Consider the following 22,971-nt stretch of genomic DNA (forward strand, 5'->3'; position numbering starts at 1 on the left):
TATGTACAAAACCTAACATGAAATGAAATTATATTTAAACTACACCCACCTAAAAAAAAATGAGTTTATTAATTAATTAACATGTTCAATTATTGTATCTAACTAAAATTAAAAATTCGAAAATAATTCTAATTTCTAAACAGAACAGTATCTCCTCAAGCTAATCATGTTCAATTTGAATAATAAAAGTATCTCAACTGTCAATATAAACATGCTTTATGAAGCCATTAACTCAAGCTAATCAATCATGATCAATTTTAAATATTGTTTTTTTTTAAAAAAAAAATGAGAACAAATAATCAATTGACCTTAAACTCAAAATTCTTTTTTTTTTTACATGTTTCCACTCTTCTCTCAAATGAGCCAGTTCTTGGTGTTCCTTTTTGGTTTTACTCCCTCACAAACAGGCTTACATGTCTTTGGAACTAACTTGATCTCTCTGAATCAGAAAAAACCACAAACATTCCGCGTCCAATGACAGTAGCTAATAGCATCAAAAGCTCCGCGAATAGTTTTAATGATGTATCTCATTTGCATTTCTTTCTTGATAAATCATCTGACATATGGAGGATCCATAAACGCCCAGGTGAAGACTTGCTCGTATTGAATGGCTGCATTTTCCCAGGAATAGTCCCGTCCCATACCTCTCTTCATCAATCCCTCCCAAGATGACTTATGTTCTGCATAAGTTCCAATCGCCAGCTTCAGTGTCTGCAAGCAGTGGAAATAACAGTAAAACTACGTTATGGTACCAAAAAAAAAAAACGATATCTCCATCTGTATTCAACTGGTATCAATGATGAAACGACTTCAAACACTCTCCTCCCATCTAAATGCTCAATGAGCATTAGATGTCTCGGTTTAGCCCCAACCAAACAAGAAAACACAAACTAACAAATCAGTGACTGCTTGTACAGAACATATACATAACGAAACGAACAAGGAAACAGAATAAACAACATGCATTTCTATGTTAAAATGAGTAGGTAAAAACAAGAACCACATCAGGAATAATTTGACAAACATTTGAAACCATCCATCGATAATGGGGATACTTACATCAAGCAACTTTTCACTCGTTAGAGGCGAAAATGTCCACCTGTTAATTTTCATAAATAGAAACATCAATTAGATTCTATCAACGGAAAGTTGGCACAAGTGAATAAAATTCAGCAACAGGAATGGAAAATATTTGTGCATCTCTTATTGGTAATGTTACGATTACAGTTTTCCATTTATGTATTTAATAATAAGAACCAAGCTCCAAGAAGGATAAGAGCCTAATAATTGACAATAGTAACATATATACTTCTAACTCCAACTAGATAATTAACCTCTTTATATGGACATTAACAACCCTACTTAAATTCAAGGGAGAAAAGTTGGTAATTTGGTATAGTGAATTTGCAGCCCACAGCAAGTCCAAAGCTATCGAGCTTAACATTCTTAGTCTCCATATAATTCCGTTCAAGAAGGACAATCTAGCCTTAAAAATGAAGAAGCAGGAGAGGCTAGTTGAGTAATGTGATTCTAGTATAAGCAAGATACCTGAGCTCGCACAGAAATTACATATACAGTTACAAAATCAACAGCATTTCAAAGAAAAGACACATACCCGGTACCTTCACCTTTTCCTTCTTGAGCATATGGATTAAAATCCTTCACTGTGTCCTAAAGATAAGGAAGAGAAAGTTAAGGGCATGAGCTTTTTCATTTGAAAAGTCATTTCTATATATGAAAAAAAACAACTCACTCTTAGGCCCCCAGTGCTATGAACAACAGGTATGGTGCCATATCTCATTGCATACAATTGGTTTAGGCCACACGGTTCGAATCTTGAGGGCATCAGTAGTATGTCACATCTGCACAACGCAACATGAATAAGTCAGCCTAATAAATATTCAGTAAGCATTTAAATCCATCATCAGACCGTCTGAAATTCAGAATTACCCTGCTGTTATCCTATGAGAAACTGGAACATTAAATCCGACCCAAGCACGAAATTTGTCTTTAAAAAGATTCTCTGTATGTCTCATCCAGTCTTCATATTGTTTCTCACCAGATCCAAGCATTACCTGAACAGGGAATAGATAAGTAAACTCAACTAAAAAAACACTCTGCAGAACACTTGTCCTAGAAAAATAGGATGAACAAACATATGCTCCAGAATTACTCCTGAATACAATAATATAATTTGCAACATTCAAAAAAAACAATTTTTCATGAGGTGATGAACATAATAGGATAACTCTTATAAAGATAACCTGAACTTAGAATTCTGGTTCCCTACCCATTTCATAAGTTCTCACTACCTAGTTGGAGTTCAAAATTTTCAGTTACCTTTTCGAAAATCTCTCGATAAACTGTATGATGAACTGTATAATGAAATTTCAATTAGAACACACCACGTAAAAGGTTTGGTCATCAATTTTACTAAGCAAGGGGGCATGAAGGAAGAGAATTGTAAATCCAAGGTGCATAGTAAAACAAGAAGGGAAAACATAATTGTCATAAACAATCTCAAGGAAAGAAATTTCAATCAACCAAGCCAAAAGGTGAATACAGTTATGAACTATTGGAAAGACGAAAGACTAGGATCTTCCAATGTTTTTCGATCAGACTCAAAAATGCTGCATCAATAATCATCTTTAAAAGAAGATGTGGGTGGAGAGTCGTACAAATTGGACATCATTCTGCATAAGTTCTGGAATTGCTGACAGGATTATGTCAACACCTTTCTGGTAGTCCAGCCTTCCAATAAATCCAATCTGCATTATTGGAGTTTCACATTTTCTGGTTAGAGAGGGAAGAAATTTTCTTCACAATTCAAAGAAGTCAACGAAACTCTCACCAGCGGACAATCGGGTCGAATTGGAAGGCCCAGTTCCTTTTGCAGATCAGTCTTGCACTGAGCCTGTATAAATTAATTGGAAAGTTAGCTGAGACAATTTGAGCAGTGGTATGTAGAGAACAGATAAAAGAGAGTTTGCACACAACTGCACGTAGAATAAACATGAAAAGTAGGTAAATGCTATGAATAGCCACTCTGTTCTTCACAAAGGTAATAAGAAAAATTTGGAATATATAATTATACTCTCTCTTGTTATAAAATAACTAACTAACAAACTTATATTAATAAACTAAATCAAAACTAAGAACAAAAAAAGAGAGTATAATATTATATTCCAAACTTTTCTTCTTATTCCTTTGTGAAGAACACAATGGCTATTTATAGCCAATATGAGAATATAAACAAAACATTTGGCCATTGATAAGCTATCCATTTGGCCAAGTGGTTACACCTCAAACATGGATGACTCCACATGTCATCATATTAATAAAGCAAATGATGACTCTTAAAGGATGGCCCACATGGCATCCATATAGTTTACAACACTCCCCCTTGGATGTCTATGTAAATGAAAAATTGAAAACAAATATACATAGACATTCACAATATATTTTACTTGCTGCCTCATTAAAAACTTCTCTAGGAAAACCCAGTAGGACAAAACCTAGACTAAAAGGATAAAAATCCTAGAAAAAGGAGTACGAAAAATGACACTACAAAAGAATCTCACGAAGAGATTCAAGATCTGATTAATCCTGATATTCATGAAGAGATCAGTGAACTCGAGACTCAAGTGAATGAAGAACTTTCAATAAGTTCTACGGGTGATGAGATAAATTTAGATCGATCGAAAATCATAGTTGATAATGTTTTCGCATATAATGTTGCACATAACATTATGCAAGACAGTGAGGATCTTGAACCCTTATCTGTCGAAAGATGTCGACGAAGATGTGATTAGCCAAAATGGCAAAAGGCAATTCAATCAGAATTAGACTCACTTGCTAAATATGAGGTTTTTGGACATGTAGTCCAAACCCTAAATGGTGTAAAATTAGTTGGCTATAAATGGGTTTTTGTGCGAAACGAAACGAGAGAAATGAAATTGTAAGATACAAGGCACGCCTTGTTGCGCAAGGATTCTCTCAACGACCTGGTGTCGACTATGAAGAAACGTATTCACCAGTTATGGATGCAATGACTTTTCGATATCTCACCAGTTTAGCAGTTCATAAAAATCTTGATATACATCTAATTGATGTGATTACAGCTTATCTTTACGGTTCACTCGATAATGAAATTTATATGAAAATTCCAGAAGGACTTAAAATGTCTGAAGCATATAGTTCAAAACCTCGGAAAATGTGTTCAATCAGATTACAAAAGTCATTATACGGCTTAAAACAATCAGGGCGCATGTGGTATAATCGCCTCAATGAGTATTTGATAAAACAAAATTATATAAATGATGTTATCTGTCCTTGCATTTTTATTAAGAAAACAATATAAGGGTTTGTTATTCTTGCAGGTTATGTTGATGACATCAATCTCGTTGGAACTCTAGAATAGGTCCAAAAGACAATTGAATATCTAAAGAAAGAATTTGAGATGAAAGACATTGGAAAGACAACACGTTGTCTTGGTCTACAAATTGAACATTTAGCAGACGGGATCTTCATCCATCAATTTTCCTATACTAAGAAAATCTTGAAACAATTTTACATGGACAAAGCACATCTATTAAGTACTCCAAATGATTGTACGATCACTTGAAGTGAGTAAAGATCCATTCCGACCTCAAGAAGAGAATAAGGAACCTGTTGGTCCTGAATTACCTTATCTTATTGCAATTGCCGCACTTATGTATCTTGCTAATTCTACGAGACTTGATATAGCATTTTCTGTTAATTTATTAGCAAGATTTAGTTCTTCTCCTACACGAAGACATTGGAATAGAGTTAAACATATATTGCGATATCTAAAAGGGACTAGTGATGTCAAGGTACCCACAGTGAGTGCTCTTTGAAGACAATGATGCATGCATAGCTCAATTAAGAGGAGGCTTCATAAAAGGAGATAGAACGAAACATATTCACCGAAATTATTCTTTATACATGATCTCCAGAAGAACGGTGATATTGATATACAACAAATTCGTTCAAGTGATAATCCAGTAGATTTATTCACCAAATCTTTACCGACCTAAACTCTTGAAAAGATGGTACAAAAGATTGGAATGCGAAGACTTAAGCATCTGAATCGTGATCTTTATCAGGGGGAGTGAAATACGTGTTGCACTCTTTTTTCCTTAGTCTAGGTTTTGTCCCACTGGGTTTTCCTAGAAAAGTTTTTAATGAGGCAGCAAATAAAATGTATTGTGAATGTCTATGTGTATTTGTTTTCAATTTTTCATTTACATAGACATCCAAGGGGAAATGTTGTAAAACCAAATGGATGCCATGTGGCCATCCTTTAAGAGTCATCATTTGCTTTATTAAAATGATGACATGTGGGGTCATCCATGTTTGAGGTGTAACCACTTGGCCAAATGGATAGCTTATCAATGGCCAAGTGTTTAGTTTATATTCTCCTATTGGCTATAAATAGCCATTATGTTCTTCACAAAGGTAATAAGAAAATTTGGAATATATTATTATAATCTCTCTTTGTTTGTTCTTATTTTAGTTTATTAATATTAGTTTGTTAGCTACTTATTTTATAACACAAAGGCTTTCTTCAAATTGATTAGCCAAATACAAACTACTATTCTCCTAAAGTACTTCTAATAAAAAACACTTTCCAAAAATAAGAAATTTCTGGAAGATTGGCCAAATAGGCTAATAGCTCTTTTCTCTAGGTGCACTTTACCACTTAAGTTGCAAAATTGTGAAACTGAGAAAGCTTAATTACCTTTCCGGAGAGGTCATTGATGGAGTAATGCGAAGCAATATGCTCATCTGTCGACGGGTTCCAATCATTAACATCTATTCCATTAGTAATTCCTGCATAAAAGTAGAGATAGATTAACTAGTAATTTCTAAAGTTTAGGGACAACGGAAATGCATAATGAAGGTCATTAATACAATTAGCGTTGGCTCTGGTCATGACTTTTAACAAAAGTTAGGAATCAACTAGAAATGAAGCTAACGCTGGTCCATAAGCTTCGTCAATCAACATATATCTTATCAAATTACAATTCGCGTAAGAGGAAAAGAAGAATATCAGAAATCGCTCATAAGAAATCATCTAACAGACGTACCATTAAGAACTGACTGTCTACTGCTCAACAGCTCATGTAGCCCATATCCCCCTTCAGGAGTTGTTATTTCCCATGAGTATCCCTGCCACCAAAACAAAAATTTAGAAAAGGACAAGTAACTACAAAAAGAAAATAGGAAGAGAGGACTAATGCGATATTTTTATACACTCAATAACAATGCTCAACAATTTATCATGATGTCATGTAGATTATCTCACGACGAAATAGAAATTTATGAACCATAATCAGTTATATGCTTCTGAATATTCTTCGAATAGTATACAGAAGTGGAAATTTCTGTATTGACCTGGCTAACTGTCAGTATCCGATCAGCAACTGAGATTGCCCCTTTCAAAACGTTCACTGTTTCACCAGTGTCAAGCGCATGGGCCCTTGCCCATGTGGGAAATATCCATTCAAGTGCTCCATACCATTGAGGAGGCAATCCCAAATTATTGTAGGTTGCTGCAGGCTCCACTCCCTATGCAAAATATCAAACAAGAGACGATCTATGACCATGTCAAATACTGATAAACTCAAGATGCAGATTACTTCAATACATGCCAATGCATAACTTGAATTGCAGACAGGACTATTCAATCACACAAATAATGATTAATTACCAACAAGCAATACGACCAGAAATATGGAATATGGATCCACTTCTCATAATCTACCAACTCCTACTTCTAAACCAATCAGAATAAATCCAAAAATATCAAACTGACCTAACAAGATTAGGCTGCTACTACCCTTGATGGATACAAACTGGAGTTGGGGTCTCTTAGTATAACAGAGAAACCATCCATCATGGTCATTTGGTTAGTTTCTAGACCAACTGATTCATTTGGAAATTCCCACTCATTTTGATCCTATAAACGTAAATAGGACGGATGTATCGAGCAAACACATTTACATGCAAAATTTACATCTCATGCAGTTAGAAACCAATATGATCTTAATGTCAAAAGGCATCCATAAGGTCAACCACACCCCCAGCCCTGAGGTCTTTTTAAAGAAGGAACTGATAATCTAAAGCCAATTTACAATCACCCGGGAGAATGTTCATTTTCTCCTTTAACTTTCCTCCATATGGAAAGCATCTTGAAATTGTTAATCAAACAGAAGCTTAGAGTTCCAAACATGACATATCCACCGAATGAGATACATTTATATTCCTGCCTTCCTGGAGCAACCACTTCCCAGAAATTGAGAATCTTAAATCAAATCACAACTTTGTGAACAGAGAGTTTATCCCATGTTCAAGTAGATTCACTTACAGATTCAGGAAGTGAACGAGTAGAGTGATTAAAGACATCAAATTCAAGCCAACAATACTGACATTGTGATGACTAAGAATCAAGTGGCTCAGAAAGAAAAACCATGAGGATCTTACAGTCTGACCAGACAATATAAGCCTATTACTTAGAGTCATTATACTTTCAAATACAGTGGAGTCTAGGAGACATTAAACAGATGCAAAACTTACTGGTAGTCAGAACACAATGTCATAGAAACAGGAAGAAGTAAACTAGGAAAGTACCTGATGTGCAATGTTGTGTATTGCGACAATACTACGAGCATCCTTGTAAACACCATAAGGACGATACTTGGCTGCTAAAAGTCTGCATTGCGAACACTTGAAGATCAGCGAAAGGATACTATCATAAACTGGTTAAAAGTAGTCAAAAGCACAGACAGCCAGAATTAAGCTATTTAGCAGCACGTTAGGTGCTGCAGGTGAATGGAGGGAAGCTGTTTCCAAGGCTACTTTTTATGTAATGTGACTGGCATAGTTACATGATAGTGTGTATAAAATTCTCACTAGAGGACCATATAATAACCAATCACTCAAGTCCGGACCTTAAAAAATAAGCAGAACAATCAAATAACAGTCAATCATAGTAACCAGCTTCCTCACAATATGAATACCTAAACATGAAAGCATTTCAATTTTCACAGAACTGATGAATACTAATGTACTATGATTTTTCTTTTTCTTCTATTTTTCAGAGAAGTGTATTTATACATTACCTTATACTTTATCAAAAGCCTAAAGAACTTTGTGATGAAAGGTAAGATAGAACTAATATAAGATTAAGCAACTACAGAAAGTGCAACATAAAATTGATAACAACATCTGCAATACTGACACACAAGCACTATTGTGCAATGCATTATGAATCTATATCTTCATTTTTTCATGTATAGCTATACATCTACAGACTACACCCTTGTAAGGAACTTCTCTAAAAAGTGTTATTGTAAGAATGTTCAGAATGTCACAAGCAAAAGAAGCATTGAGATGCTCTGTGTTCAGTTAAAGATCAAAATAAGGTACATCAAAAATATAAATAAGTCAGAATATTTTGTTAACATACAAAGGAACCAGGGAAGCATGCCAATCATTAGCGAGAAACAAGCACTTCTCTCCATAAGTGAACCCTCCCAGTGGAAGAACCAATGGCGCTTCACATGCTGCGTGAGAAAGCAAAGTGAAGCGAAACTGCTTACCAAAAAGATAAGGAAATATTATCACTAGCCATCACATTAAACCATATAGAGATGTGATCATCATGCATGAAAAAGAGTAATATATTACCTGATTATCACCAAATGCACCATAAATATCACCATATGGCGTTCCAGGTCTGCGGTAAGAAGAGTGGTCCACAAATACCTGATAACAAGAGCAGTGTACTTCTTTACTACTAAATCATAACTATGTACTTAAGAAGAAACATATCTATTGAATTGAAAAACAGACATATACAACTAATTTTATCATTGATAAAGTAGGCTGACATCCTAACAACCATAGTTGGCTTTAAGTTGTTTGAAATCCTCCTCGAGTCAGTCAAGTTGATCTCCAAATAACAAAAGTGAAATTTAAGAAGTTTGCAAACATCATCCTTCAGTCAGATAGTCCTTCGGTTGATGCAGCCAGTTAATCATTAGAGGGGCGAGAGAGGAGCAAAAATAAAACTGAAGAATATACCACCAAGTACTTTATCCAAAAAGAATAATTAAAAAATAAGTATGGGAAAAGAAAATGTACGCAAAATGCTCTTACCCAATCAACACCTGCCCTGTATTCATGGTAGAAGGCTACTTCCTGTGCATCACCAAAGCAATGGACCGTGGCCCGCACATCAAGGTCAACAGCATTGGCATATTTTTCATCTGAAGGACCTCCATTCAAATACCTAGGTGAAACGACCATTACACGATGACCCCGAGCAGCCAGTGCCATTGGCAAAGAGCCACAAACATCTCCTAATCCACCAGTCTTAGAATATGGAGCTGCTTCAGCAGTAACAAAAATGATATTGAAAGTTAACTTGATTGGAGTTTCCTCCATCTCCTCAGCATCCTCACTCAAGTCATCTCTATCATTGGCTACAATATCATGAGATTCTACCATTGTTGCATCACCTGCAACTGAATTGAGTGTGCACCATTTTCATTTTCTTTTAAGGCAAAACTAGAAAAAGGAAGTTCCTTCAAAACCTAGACTGTAAGCCCTACGTTACATATTTTGGCACAGAAATACATCAGGTGTATAAACAATTAGTGACGAGACTAAATAAGTTCAGTAAATGAGTTTAAACTCGGGGTGTTTCTTCATATAAATTTATCTTATATATTTTTAAAAAACACCATCTTCAGCTTCATACAATGGACACGGAGAAAAACTACCAAAAGATAAATGGACACATACAAAGGCAATGTCATGAGTCCTGTCAAGCTCATGATCCCATTCCAGTCTAAACCTAATTTCTTGACCAGACACCCCCTATTTTCCACCAATCGCAACCTATTCTAGCTGCAGCATGATAAGTCTTTCACCAGCAATAGAATCAACAATTATACACAAGTTTGAAGCATGCAAGCACTAACAAACATCAGTATCACAGAGTGGAAATCCACTAAAACAAGAAGCTGGTTGAGTACTTTTTTTTGGATGATAAATTAACTAGTCAATTAAGTAAAGTTCCAGAACCTCGCACTGAGCGTCACCACAAACATCAAATAGGCAAGCATTCTTTCTGTCATATTGAACACCAACTCATCTAACTCTCAGATATCATGCTTACCCTCTAAAAATCCAATTACTATGAGAGACACTGATCCAAAAGTTTAAGCAATAGGTATTAACCATAACCATATAGTTGAATTCTAACATCATCCCTGAACACTAGGAACAGAGCTCATATAGTGTAATTAGCAAGCTAAGTGTTCCCAGCCCCTGTTCACCTTCATCAGATACAAACATCAGCATAAAGCCGTAAACAAAGTCATATGATCACTTTAACCATCAGAAGAGCGAATGCGCATTTGACAAACTACAAAATACAGTGTAGCTCTATCCATTGAGCAAAGCTTCCAATAACCATCCATTATTCGTAGAAGTTGAGGTTGTTACTAAAATTAGCTACATGGGGCATTGTACAATCAAATAGGGAACTATGAATTATGACATCTTAAAAAACAGATTTTTCACTAATTGGAGCAACTTGACAACCGTTCAAATACAAATTTAAAAAAAAAAATAGTGAATGTTAACTTCGAACTCAAGAAAACAAAAAGGGGCAGTACCAGAATGTGGAATCAATTGAAAACCAACAACAGAGCCGGAACCATCTCTCTCAGGACCCAAAAGAAGCCCTTCTGACACTTTCTTATTTTCAGCAATTGATGAACCATCTGAAACACTACTTGTAACACACAAAGATTGAACCTTTCTGTTTCTTCGTCCCTTCAACAACCAAGAAAATCCCAATCCCACTTGTCTTTCTACCCTCAAACCCTTCACAACTCTCCCTGACACACATAAACATGACTTATTGCTAAGATTTGTGGGTGTTCGAAGAGACCCCATTTGGTATTGACACCTGCTGTAAAATCAAGAACCATGTAAAGACAAAATCTTTCAATATAGAAAATCTGAAAAAGTGAAAAAAAGCGAAAATGAAACACTCATTCTATATTATTCTAACTATACTATAGTACTAGTATAGGATCTGATGAAGAACACAAGTACCTAAGAAGAGGTGGATGGATACATTACTCAAAACGACATCATTTTAGTATTTGGAAGAGTTCTGTTTTGTTTGGGAATATGTAAATGGACAGTTAGCGCGAAAAATCTTGCAGAGCCACAAGTGGGGATTCCACTATCACGGGCCCGTGTAAATATCCCGTGAAAATTTAGCACTATTTTAGCATAAACAATATAAAATATTATAATGTAGGATGATAATTCTAAAAGAAGAATAAACTAATATCTCATATGAATTTTAGTGAATTATAATATTACGTGCGGCTATTGCCTTTTTCCTTTTTCTTGATATCGTAGTTTATTAGTATTCTAAAGTCGAAATTAAATCAGAGATCTATATTTTAATTATTTTTTTATTTTTGAGATACAAAGTTATTTCTTTTTTCTTTTTGGTCCATATATCGTTAAGAGTCTCAAGAATTTTAGACTGCGAATTCAAGTGTACAAGTGAGGTCAATGTGCATCGGTGGAAATATCATATCATATATATATATTGAAAAATGGGAAGAAACTAAATATAACTAATAGTGTCTCTATTGAAAGTATAAAAGGCTCGTTGGTATCATTGATACAAACGAACGTGACCATAGTTTGATCCGGTGCATCTAGAGTCTTCTATCATGTGTTCACTTCTGCTTAGGACAGTAAAAAATAAATTATTTTTATTTTAAAAAAATTTAATTTGACTTGGTACAAATTATTTTATCGTGGCTGAAATTAAATTGTTGTTTAAAGAGAGAACGTCCTCCATAAATTTATGATATTGCGTATAAACTTTTTTTCACTTAACACATAATGAATTAATACATATTTTTACTCTATCAAATTGCTTCACCATGAAAGTTGATAATAGTATGATTCATTGTAATCACTTTAAGTTTTATCTACTCATCTTAAATATTCAAATTTTATACCTTCATTTCCCTTTACTTCCTCCTAAAGCCATAGAACCAAATTTTTGGTCCAATTAATGGTGAAAAGTTGATTCCTTCCTTCCTCTCTAATTTACTAAGCTGTAAGAAAACACATAGCTTTCACATTTGAGGTATACACTTTTTAGTTTTAATTAGTAGTATTACTTTTTTACGAGTAAAACAGTTTGTTTTGTGTAGTAGGATTTAATTGAAACTTTGATGTTTAATCGTAGTTTTGATGAATAGAGTTATTCGATATATTTATTGGTGAAAGTTTATAAGTACCCCATAAAATGAAGCATTTGTTAGTGAAAGTTTATAAGTACCCCGTTAAATGAAGCCCACGCAAATCGATGAACACCTATGTAAATTAAACAAAAATAAAAATTAGCCACAACAATACTATGGATGGAGAAGTATCAGATGAGAGTTTAAAATTGTGATAGTTAGATGAATTTGAATTCCGTTATAAGTTGAATATAGAAATTTCTTTTCTTTTCAAATGTCTCAAGATTTTGAAAGAGTGTCATATAAACTACGTTCGTCGTATACAAACAATTGATAAAGTAGTATTAAGTCATACACTTCAAAAATAAAAACTATGTCCTAATTCCAAACAAGATTACATTTATCATATATTACATCGATTGCAAAAACTCAAACTTCATATATATATATTTAACCATCCAAATTAAATTCAAAATAGGATACAAAAACAAAAACAATAAGCTATTAGCACGCAGCATTAGCATTATTGATCAGTACTTTATTAACCACCAAAATATATATATATATATATATCAACTAAAATTATATCTCCATGGATGTGCTCCTAATGGTGAAGCTCGATCATCTCCACTTGATTCCGGGCTGTAAGTTGCCATCCATTTATTAGCATGTCCACTACAGCGATTCGCGGTAGTTTTTGGGCTTGGGCTTCTTGAGGCTTGATAGATTGCTGTTGTACTTGCCCCTGAACTTGATTCAAGGCCCAAACCACAGTGTGGCCCCTTCCTTTTCGATACATTCCATTGGGCGGATGGTGGGCTACGATGCTTAACAAGGCCTTGATTCCTCACCTTGGCTTTTGCAGACTTAGTTGGGGTCATGTAACTAGGGACATTATCAAATTTTGAGTGAACAACCTTTCGGGCTGAGTATGGGCTTGTTTCAGCTTGATCAAAAGTGTGATGGGCTGAGTTGATGGTCTCCGAGTCCAATGGCCCGGTGATTAGGTCCATTTCAACTGTCTTTTCAGACATGTCACTTGTTGTGGAAGGTGTCACATAGGAGCTGTCTCTTGGCACAATGTGTCTTGAGTATTGGTATGGTTGCGAAGCCATCCATCGCTCCAGCCAACTCCATCCCCATCGTGACTTTTCGCGCTCACTTCCAAAAAATTCAGCGTCCTCACCATGTGGATCAATGTGCAATAGTTGTTGTTGCTTTTGCTGTCAACACCAATCACAATAGTACCACAACATTAGAACTTATCAATTAACAAAATTTTATAATTCATTTTTAACAACGAGTTGATTTCTCAAATGGTCGTTACTCAACTTATAGTAATTCCAAAAAAGTGAATTTTTGAGATAATAACTATTGTACGTTTAGTACGTTAGGTAGATAAGGGAATAGCAAACCTGATAGGCATAGGCATAAGCAAGAGCTCTTTCCCTTTTCATTTCTGCATCGAATTTTCTCCTACTGCTCTCTTGGATCTTATCCATGCTTTGATTCCTGTTATCCCAACCTTCTGTCCCCGACTTCTTAATGGGGCTGGTGTGTTTGTGTTGTTGTTCTTCAGCAGCGTGTCTTCGTGCTTCTTCTAGCTTGCTCTCGAGCCTTTCCTGGACTAACTGGAGCCTCCTTGCTCGTACTCTGCCTTGTACACGTACTAATGCTTGCATACATCTCATGGTCATTTGTGCTTGTTTTCGCACATTATGTCCTCTCACTAGTGCTTGCAGCCTCACCAATCCTTTCAGAGCACGCAAAGCACGTCTTGCCTACAAAATCAGTAAAATTGAGTAACATTACTAACAGATAACATAAAACAAAAATTTGTCTAGGATTTTATTTTACCAGATATCCCCTGTAGTATGACTGAATAAGCGTGGCAGCCCTTTCCTCTGTTGACTGCACGCGGCCATAGCCACCAGCTAATCTGACGACTTTAGCAGCCGCGTGAGCAGCTGCAACAGCTGCCTCAGCGGCTGCAGCCGTGGCAGCTGCAACAACAATGGCATGGTTATGATCCTCAGCCACAGTAGACGATGAATCAACGTTACTCCCTCCATTACTTATAAAATCTGGAGAACTCCCTACTGGAAAATGTTCAAGTGACACCACTTCAGGAGGTTCAGGTTGCTGCCATTTACTGTCTAATGTTTCCTTCTGAAAAAAATGACACAACAATTAAACCACCTCAATCATCGTGCCATTAATCATCGTTTAATTAAATATTAAAGATACGAGATATGATTTTTTTTTGACAAGAGAGTGTAACATTCAGAGTGATGGTAGTGAGTCATGATGGAGAAGTAACGTAAGCAGCACATGTAATTATGAATATAGGTGGGGAACATATAGGTGGAGTGAAAGCTAAAGGTCATGAACTCATTTGGTGTAAGGGGGACCAGTAGTAATCAAAACTTGAGTAAATAACTGTGCAATTTGTTTCTTAATGAGAAAAAAGTCTATAGATTGCAGCTTCTGATGTTGTAAGCCATATGAGAGATACTCTTTATTGTAACAATAATAACTATGCATCAACACCAAACAAATTAATGTCCGCTCCATGAATTCTCACGGATGATATGACACAGAGCAAGAGAAGCTAGTGTAACTATAATATTGCTATAATTAGCATTTGTCTTATAAATAGTAAATAAATCCTCTTTTAGGGAACCAAAAAATTATCATGGATTAACATAAGACAAGAACCCAATATTAGCAAATCAATGATAATTTGGATCGTAAAATATCTAGCTCTAAAATATACTAGTGATATCAAAATTCTGTTTTTCTTCTTCTTTTTTCTCTGTATTGATCTTGAAGATCATAAGACGAGAGTAACAGAGTCAGAATTTTCACTAAAGAGATTTAAGATATGAAAAAACGAAGAAGTACATATATACGAGGTGTTCGAATGAGATTGAACTAACCTTCTTATCAGGTGAATCTTTAGGAGACTGTTTAAAAACTTTCTTAACAGATGAAAACCAACCACTTCCTTTCTTGCCCATATTCAGCCAAAAGAATTGACCTTTCTGTCGCAAAAAACACACATAGATTCAACAGATCATAAGCATCAAGACGACGACAACAACAACAAAAAAAAACAGAACTTTCTCAAATAAGGTGAAAGAAAAAGTGAAAGGAGGAAAAAAATAGTTTGGTGATAATAAAAAGAGTAGTAAGTGCAAACCTGCTTATTTTGCCGTTAGTATTTATCATTCTCACGGGGTCAGATCAAAAAGAGTAGCTTTCCTATTGTTTAGCCCCTATATATACAAACACTACTACTCTCCTCTTTTATTACTACAAAAAAAACATACAGTTGGCCTCTTCTTAATTACAAATCTATACTCCCTCCGATTTCAATATATTTGTCTTATTTTGATCTACTATATAAAAAAAAATTATAAATTATGTGTGGTTTTTCTGGATATCAGTATGAAAATTCGTAGAAAATTTATTTTACTGTATATTTTCATACTAATATCCCATGTAATTCACAATTTTCTTATAGTGTGACTTGATCCAAAATTTCACAAAATAAAAAATATTTTTAACGGCAAATTACAAAAATCACATACTTTTAAGGTAAAATTACAATTTATCTCTTAAAAAGTTAATAATCACAGAAACTTCTCAAACGGATACATTAATGGATGGTCTGGATACACTAATGGCCAAAAAATTAAAAAGCGTTGATACATTAAAAAGAGGATCGGATACATTAATGTCATTTTTAACTTAAGAGGAAAAAAAATTTGGAGATTTGTGAAACTTATAGAGAATAATGGTAATATATAAATTAAAAGGTGGGAATTCTGTAATTATTTTTATTTTTAAATCATATGTCAAATATAAGAAGATTTTCTTATAAAACATTCTTTTAAATTTTTAAATCGACTAAAAAAGAAATATTGTAAGACAAATAAATTGAGAGGAGGAGTATTATTTACACTATTTTTGCCCCTATTCACGGGTCTTTGGACATTCATTGGTTCCTCCTGAATAATAAATATAAGCACTTAATATTCATTTATTGTAATTTTTCTCTCTTTCTAACAAACATGGTGTTCGGTTTAGTTCGAGCGTATTTCGATTATTTATGGAATTGATTATATTATTTCTTTTTTCTTCTTGTAAAGTTTCTTTTCTAATTTTTAATGATTAGAGAAAAATTTGAAAAAAAATAATTTAACCAACTAAATATATATAAAAAAAAAGATGTATTTTTAGACGTGATTCTTGTAACTTTTTTCATAACAAAAATTACTTTTTTTGTTTCATTAGCTGATGCCTGGTATGTCACAAGGTTGGGTGTCAGTACATTTTTTTTAATTGATAAATAAAGAAGACTTTTTCATTGATATATATATATATATGTTTGAGATTTACGTAGACGAGTACTGCAGTGAGATGAATAAAAGTTTTTTATTTATAATTAAAAATCTCACGTTTAAGTCTTGGAATTTGAAAAAAAAAATCTTGTTAAGAAGTATGTCTTCTTAAATGAGTCTTACTTATATAGCGTGAATCTAGATTAACTAGAGGTCAGCATGGATATCGAACGCTAGATGAAAACAAAAACTTTTAATACACAAGTTGAGAGCAGGAAGTACAATTGTCTAATTAGAAGGTTCACGGGCGTGTGATAATGACATACAAATTATGTAAATTATTGTATTTTGTTCATTAGTAACTCCTATCATTTGTTAATTACTTAATTGGCCTAACCATCAAATCACTATGTGTATATTATGCAGTTTTAGACGAAGCACGAGTAAAATATCAATTACTATATACACTTATTGTAGGGATCTTAACTAATTAACACTAATTGAATTACAGGGAATTGTTGGAGCTGAAATAGATTAAAAAAAAATTAAAGGTGTGATTAATATTAGTATTATTAATTAGGTAGATGAGATGAGGGTTTTTTTTGCTTGCATTTAAAGTGACATTTTTGTTGAAATATTAGGAGGAAAATAGAAGCTTTTTATGGTGCACCTTCCTTAATAATCTCATGATTGTTTGTTCAAATTAAGCTTTGTGATAACCCCTTTTCACCTTAATATATATATATATATATATATATATATATAATATTTCTTTTTTACACATTAATTATTAATTTAAAAAGCAAAGTGAATTTGAGTGGTTGAAGTTTGTTTGGTAAGAGAAAAGGTTTCCATATGCATAAATGAACAAAAACTATAAATAAGGAAATAATAAATAAAAAAAGTTTTCAAGTAAAATATATGTAATTCCACAATTGTAATAACGTACAAAAATAATTTTATCGTTTTTACTTGTCATAAGTCATAATGCATATTTCAGATGTGTTTGGTAATATATATAACTAGAAAATAATTAGCTAAATTAATGGATATCATTGGGTTGTTCTTTTTTTATACTCTTGTTTTATTTTTCTCTCTGGTAATGATTCCTAATTAAGAAAAAAAAATTAACTGTCAAATAGTACTAATTACTATTACTATTACATTTATCAACGTGATATACCTTTTTTTACTAATTGGATAATATATGCAAAAGTAATTCGTAATATATATGCTAATTATTTTTTAAAATATACTAATTAAAGGAATAATCAAAAGTATCAAAAAATTCAACATTCTTTTATAAATTCTTTAATATTGAGTCCTCTCTACCTTTGCATCAATGACATTTAGGAGCGAATTTACGGAATTTTGGCGTACTAGTCGATGGGGTTCGTAGGAACTCACTCCGATTATAAATTACAACAAATTATGTGATCATATTAAAATTTATAAGTTTAATTTTATGAGAATTCATAACTAGACGGGTGGTTGATTCCGCGACAAGAAAAGGATCCCTAAAGAACTTAGTTTAAATGTATTTTTGTCCGATTACTTATATTATTAGAAATTCGTAAATTTAAAATTTTTAATTTGATTTTTAATTGACCCTTAGTTCAGAAATGATAAAATAGAGGATAAATAGAAAATGAAGTGAAAGTTTATTCATTTTTTGACAATAATAGGTAGGCTTCTCTAATTGGATGAAGCAATATTTGTCCTTTTAGTTTGCCACATATCCTACAATGATGAGTTAAATTATTTATGAAAATATTGTACTGGTGTTTTAATTTTAAGACTATAGTAATATATGACTAAAAAGGCAAATGTGATTTTATTTTAATTTAGATTCATATTCGCTCCCCTATGAATTCGAGTGTTGAATGCAATTCTTTTAATAATAATATTTAATAATATCAAAAAAAATGCAATTCTGACTTTTATTTGGTTCCAATTTCTGGTAAACTTATTTACCACATTTTTTTGTTCAAATATTCTTTTATATAAAAAGAAGATATTTGAAAACATTGAGATATGAATAACAAGGAAACAAACTTACACAAGTTTGGAAGTTGAATCAATTACGAATTTAACTTTTGAAATTGATTAGTTATCCATAATTAACAACAATCTATATGGTACTATTATATAAAATTAAAAGACATATATATTGTTCTTTTAGAACTATCATCCTCATAATAATAATAGTTTTTCGGTTCTCTGAAATTCGTGTAGCTTCTGTTGTTAATACTTGAGATAATCAGGTTTGTTATTTGATCATCCTCCTAATATCTTTTTCACATGAATTTTGTTTCTATTATTTTTGGAGAAAGAAAAAAACTAGTTTAAATCTTTATATGAAAACATGTTTGTTATTTTTTTTCAAGTAATTTATTACTTAGAAATTAGTTGATTTCGAAATAATATGTTATTATGTGTTTCCAGATAATTAGAAATTAGTCGATTTGGTTTAGAATAATACTTGTTTATTAGTAGCCAATATTTAAAAGTTTCTTTTTAATGAAAAATATATTTGTGAATATTTATTTTATAGGGTTACTTAATTATACAACATATATAATTGACAATTATTAAACTGGAGTAGTTTGTTGTAATTTGTAAGTAGATGATACTATTATGATAACAGTCAATTGTTTAATTTTTTTTCGTCAAAAATATAATTGATTTTTTTATGTACTAACTACTTGTAATTAAGTTTGAACGTTATAAATACACTTACATTTAGTTTGAAGTTTGACAAAGTATCTTGAGATAATCTAGAGACTGGAATTCATTTTTTGATATTAATTTTGTTGATAATTCTAAACAAAGACAAATTATTTAAATGGATATAGAGACACCTGTTTTGAGACTGAGAAATAAGTATATATTTTTATATATGAGGTTATAGATGAGATGATGAATATAAATATATAGCATATTAGTAGAGATTTTGAGGATCGTCTAGGATTATTTTTTCGTTGAGAAAGGTGGTAGGCCGATTTTAAATGCTTTAACTTGGTCATTGAAGAAGGTGAAGGTTGGACGAAACTTCGATTTATGTTATTTCTTATACTTTAGTTATAGTGTTATCATGTCGTAGTTACTTTTTTTTTCCAGGACGTTCCGTCATGCTATCTTTATCATCACTTCTGTTATTTTTTTCAAACTGCTTCGCTGTACTTGTTTTTTGTTTGAGTTTCTATCAGAAACAACCTTTTAATTAACCTCCCAAGAAAGAGGGAAAGATCTCTATACATACTACTCATTTTTTCTTTCCAGAATATTTTATCATGCTATCTTTAGTATTTTATCATCATTTCTGTTTTTTTTTTTCAAACTGTATTTGATCTGAGGGTTTATTAGAAAATTTTTTTTTAACTCCTAAGGAAAAAGGGTAAGATCTGTGTGCAAACTATCCTTTTTAGAGTAATGAACTTGTGAAATTGTACTGAATATGTTAGTATTGTTGTTCATGGTTAATTCCGATCTTTGTATCTTAACAATTAATTTTGAAATCGATATCTGGTATTTTCACAAATTTTTTTTAGAATTTTTTCAGGATCTATGGAAGACGAAACGAACTTAATATCAAGCACGACCAACGTAACGGTTGGTGATTGTGATTCAAGCGGAAGCAATCATCTATTACCTAAAAAGCGAAACATTAATGCACGTGAGGGAAAAGGTTGCATTTCAGGTTCAAAATTCAAAGGTGTAGTAGGGCAAAATAATGGTCATTGGGGAGCTCAAATATATGCAAATCATCAAAGAATTTGGCTTGGTACTTTTAAAACTGAAACAGATGCAGCAATGGCTTATGATAGTGCTGCTATTAGACTTCTTGGACCAGATCATTCACATAGAAATTTGTCATGGACAAATTCAACAATTCAAGAACCTAATTTTCAGACACAATTTTCAACTGAAGATATTCTAAGAATGATCAAAGAAGGTTCTTATACTTCAAGGTTTGATGAGTATTTGAAAGACAAATTTGAAGATCATTTTCAATCTTTGAAAAACTTACAAAAAGTGAATGAGGTAAGAAAATAATTTTGTATATCTTAGACATATAGTACTTTTTAGGCTATCATGTAATCGTAATTATACTAGATAAATACTAATATAGAGTATACAGATCAGAATAAAATGTTAGTTAAGTAACTGAGAGTTACCTCACTTAGCCTTTTATATTGATAGTTGTAGTATTACTATGAGAGTTTCTTATTATTCCGTTTCTATCATTTACTATTTCTAACTCTTCGATTATCGTATTGTTTTGTGATAGTACTAATTGTTTCATTTTTAGTATATTTTGTCTTTGTTCTCTTTAGCTTCTTGTCTTTGACTTCTTCTCTCTCTTGTTTCTCTTTATTTCTTTCTCTAAACTGCTTTATTAATGCCTTTTTCCTTGAGTTAGCTTCTACTCAAAATAGTCTATTTTGTGGGATAAGGTACGTGTATATACTATTTTTCGAATCTTATTTGTGAGAATATATTTGATATACATGTTATTACTGCATGTCACACTAGAGATATACATTCCACATGAATTTACGAATAATCGTAAGAATTTAAATTATATACACATCATTGTAAAGGATTTTGTATATCATAAGGTCATGTACAAGAATATCTAAAGAATACAAGTAAGCATGCTATAAAATATAAAGATGTATACACACCTTATAGTAACTTAATTTATAATCTAGAAATAAGGCAAATAACTAAATGTTTTTTTTACCTCTTGGTGTATAGGTTTAATGCATGTACATATTGTTGAGTACTCTTAATGTAGCTTTATAGGTATAATATTTTGTTTTTTTTTTTTTTGTGACTCCTCTTGTTAGATTTCATGATTTCAATGTTACTTATAGGGTAATGCTGAATTTTCCTACAAGCAGCTTTTCCAGAAAGAGCTAACTCCAAGTGATGTTGGAAAGCTTAATAGGCTTGTGATCCCAAAGAAATATGCAACAAAGTATTTCCCTCAAATTCAAGACGAGGAAATGATCTTTTATGATACATCGAGGAGATTATGGAAGTTCAGGTATTGTTATTGGAAAAGTAGTCAAAGTTTTGTTTTCACAAAGGGTTGGAACAAGTTTGTGAAAGATAAAGGTTTAAGAGCAAAAGATACCATTGTTTTCAACTTGTGTGAATTCAAGAACGGAACGAAAGAGAATTGCAATGCATTTGTGATTGATGTTGTGAAGAGTATTGATGGGAATTTAGCACTCAATCATCATGAACAAGAAGAAACTATTGATGATCATGAAGTGGGCACACAAGAGTTCACTAAGGCACAACCATTTGATGATGATTTGGTACCTGTTTGGCTTTTTGGGAAGCAAATAGGTTGGATGGAGACAAAAGGAGCAATGGAGTTTAATTAATGTTCATCGATAGCGTAAATAATTTTTCAAGGAACATGTAGGACAAAAAATCGCAGAACCCCCTTATGTTTCTATTATTTTCTTGTTGTATCAGGTACTTGTTTTATTTTTAAGAAACGAATCTCACTTTTTTTTAGAGAGGTTATCGATGAATTTCAATTTTCTTTTAATCTCATAGTGAAATTTTTATCCAATAATATTTGTGTACATAATGTTGCTTATTTACTTGAAAGAAAAAACTCATTTATTTTTCAAAACAATGTTTTCCATGGAAAACATTAATGTCATAGTTGGGTAGTGACAATTGCCTTTTATGGGAGGTAATGAGTTTTAAAAGCATTAATTATTTTGTCTTGTATGACTTGTTATTGAATATTTATTAGACTTATAGTGACATTAAGAAATTAATTAAATGTTTTAATCATACATGTGGTGACTGGTGATCATAGAAAAGAACCTTTAAGTTAATGTACACTTTCTCCAGCTAGAAAAATGAGAAATTATTGGGTGATTTGAGTAAAAGGGTATTTTGTTGGTAATTTGATTTTATTTCCATTTCTGATATTTGTGTAGAAATTTGCTTTTGTAAGTCTAATTTAAAAAAAAAATGTCTCAAATATCTGTACATTGTGAATACCAAGACAAATTAATAGGATAGCTTGTAAGCTTCATCTAATTGTCATGATTACAAATCTTACTCGATCATGATTTTAAATATTACTCAATACTATTTTTTAACTTTAATCATTTCACGAAAAATGATTTATTTTAATTTAGTCATGGAGTATAAAAAAAATTTAAATTTTTTTTTAAATCTTATGGTCTAAAATTAAAATTATATCAGATATACTAAATTGTCCTTAATCTTGTTACCTTAAATATGTCAGGAAAAAGTTAAAAGCAAAATGTAAT

The 22,971-nt window shown here is 32.5% G+C and overlaps 3 protein-coding genes across 5 annotated transcripts; 1 reads left to right on the plus strand and 2 right to left on the minus strand.

Annotated features, from left to right (window-relative positions):
* Nucleotides 1-200: 200 nt before the first annotated feature.
* On the minus strand, nucleotides 201-11,311 carry LOC107014593 (soluble starch synthase 1, chloroplastic/amyloplastic). Of its 3 annotated transcripts, none has more exons than XM_015214564.2 (16): nucleotides 11,155-11,311; nucleotides 10,710-11,008; nucleotides 9,184-9,551; nucleotides 8,713-8,790; nucleotides 8,492-8,616; nucleotides 7,654-7,735; nucleotides 6,418-6,591; nucleotides 6,111-6,192; nucleotides 5,762-5,853; nucleotides 2,852-2,914; nucleotides 2,679-2,768; nucleotides 1,951-2,075; nucleotides 1,754-1,862; nucleotides 1,616-1,671; nucleotides 1,060-1,099; nucleotides 201-711 (listed from the first exon to the last, which is right to left on the minus strand). In XM_015214564.2, exons 2-16 carry the CDS (start codon nucleotides 10,990-10,992, stop codon nucleotides 553-555), a joined length of 1,926 nt encoding a protein of 641 aa, XP_015070050.1. In that variant the 5' UTR covers nucleotides 10,993-11,008; nucleotides 11,155-11,311; the 3' UTR covers nucleotides 201-552. The 3 variants fall into 3 exon arrangements, with proteins under 3 accessions (XP_015070050.1, XP_015070051.1, XP_015070049.1); XM_015214565.2 differs by having other exon boundaries at nucleotides 10,710-11,005; nucleotides 11,155-11,298; XM_015214563.2 differs by lacking the exon at nucleotides 11,155-11,311 and having other exon boundaries at nucleotides 10,710-11,141.
* A 1,379-nt stretch (nucleotides 11,312-12,690) lies between these two features.
* Nucleotides 12,691-15,672, minus strand: LOC107014950 (protein IQ-DOMAIN 1-like). Its single transcript, XM_015215080.2, has 5 exons — nucleotides 15,517-15,672; nucleotides 15,254-15,358; nucleotides 14,172-14,483; nucleotides 13,730-14,095; nucleotides 12,691-13,537 (listed from the first exon to the last, which is right to left on the minus strand). The coding sequence occupies exons 2-5, from the start codon at nucleotides 15,332-15,334 to the stop codon at nucleotides 12,887-12,889; spliced, it is 1,410 nt and encodes a 469-aa protein (XP_015070566.1). The 5' UTR covers nucleotides 15,335-15,358; nucleotides 15,517-15,672; the 3' UTR covers nucleotides 12,691-12,886.
* A 4,555-nt stretch (nucleotides 15,673-20,227) lies between these two features.
* Nucleotides 20,228-22,128, plus strand: LOC107013464 (AP2/ERF and B3 domain-containing transcription factor At1g51120-like). Its single transcript, XM_015213370.2, has 2 exons — nucleotides 20,228-20,704; nucleotides 21,541-22,128. Exons 1-2 carry the CDS (start codon nucleotides 20,228-20,230, stop codon nucleotides 22,057-22,059), a joined length of 996 nt encoding a protein of 331 aa, XP_015068856.1. The 3' UTR covers nucleotides 22,060-22,128.
* The last annotated feature ends 843 nt before the right edge of the window (nucleotides 22,129-22,971 follow it).

The sequence above is a fragment of the Solanum pennellii genome, chromosome 3, assembly GCF_001406875.1.
Source record: "Solanum pennellii chromosome 3, SPENNV200".
NCBI classification, from domain to species: domain Eukaryota; kingdom Viridiplantae; phylum Streptophyta; class Magnoliopsida; order Solanales; family Solanaceae; genus Solanum; species Solanum pennellii.

What these genes read in the sequence shown, in the direction of transcription:
- LOC107014593 (XM_015214564.2), bottom strand. Translation starts at nt 10,992, where the DNA reads ATGGGGTCTCTTCGAACACCCACAAATCTTAGCAATAAGTCATGTTTA. An exon ending in ATAGCACTGGGGGCCTAAGA is followed by an intron (nt 1,672 to 1,753) that starts GTGAGTTGTTTT and finishes CCTTATCTTTAG; the next exon opens with GACACAGTGAAGGATTTTAA. An exon ending in CGAGTGAAAAGTTGCTTGAT is followed by an intron (nt 712 to 1,059) that starts GTAAGTATCCCC and finishes CACTGCTTGCAG; the next exon opens with ACACTGAAGCTGGCGATTGG.
- LOC107014950 (XM_015215080.2), bottom strand. Translation starts at nt 15,334, where the DNA reads ATGGGCAAGAAAGGAAGTGGTTGGTTTTCATCTGTTAAGAAAGTTTTT. An exon ending in AAGATTCACCTGATAAGAAG is followed by an intron (nt 14,484 to 15,253) that starts GTTAGTTCAATC and finishes CATTTTTTTCAG; the next exon opens with AAGGAAACATTAGACAGTAA. An exon ending in CTTATGCCTATGCCTATCAG is followed by an intron (nt 13,538 to 13,729) that starts GTTTGCTATTCC and finishes TGGTGTTGACAG; the next exon opens with CAAAAGCAACAACAACTATT.
- LOC107013464 (XM_015213370.2), top strand. Translation starts at nt 20,228, where the DNA reads ATGGAAGACGAAACGAACTTAATATCAAGCACGACCAACGTAACGGTT. An exon ending in ACTTACAAAAAGTGAATGAG is followed by an intron (nt 20,705 to 21,540) that starts GTAAGAAAATAA and finishes TGTTACTTATAG; the next exon opens with GGTAATGCTGAATTTTCCTA.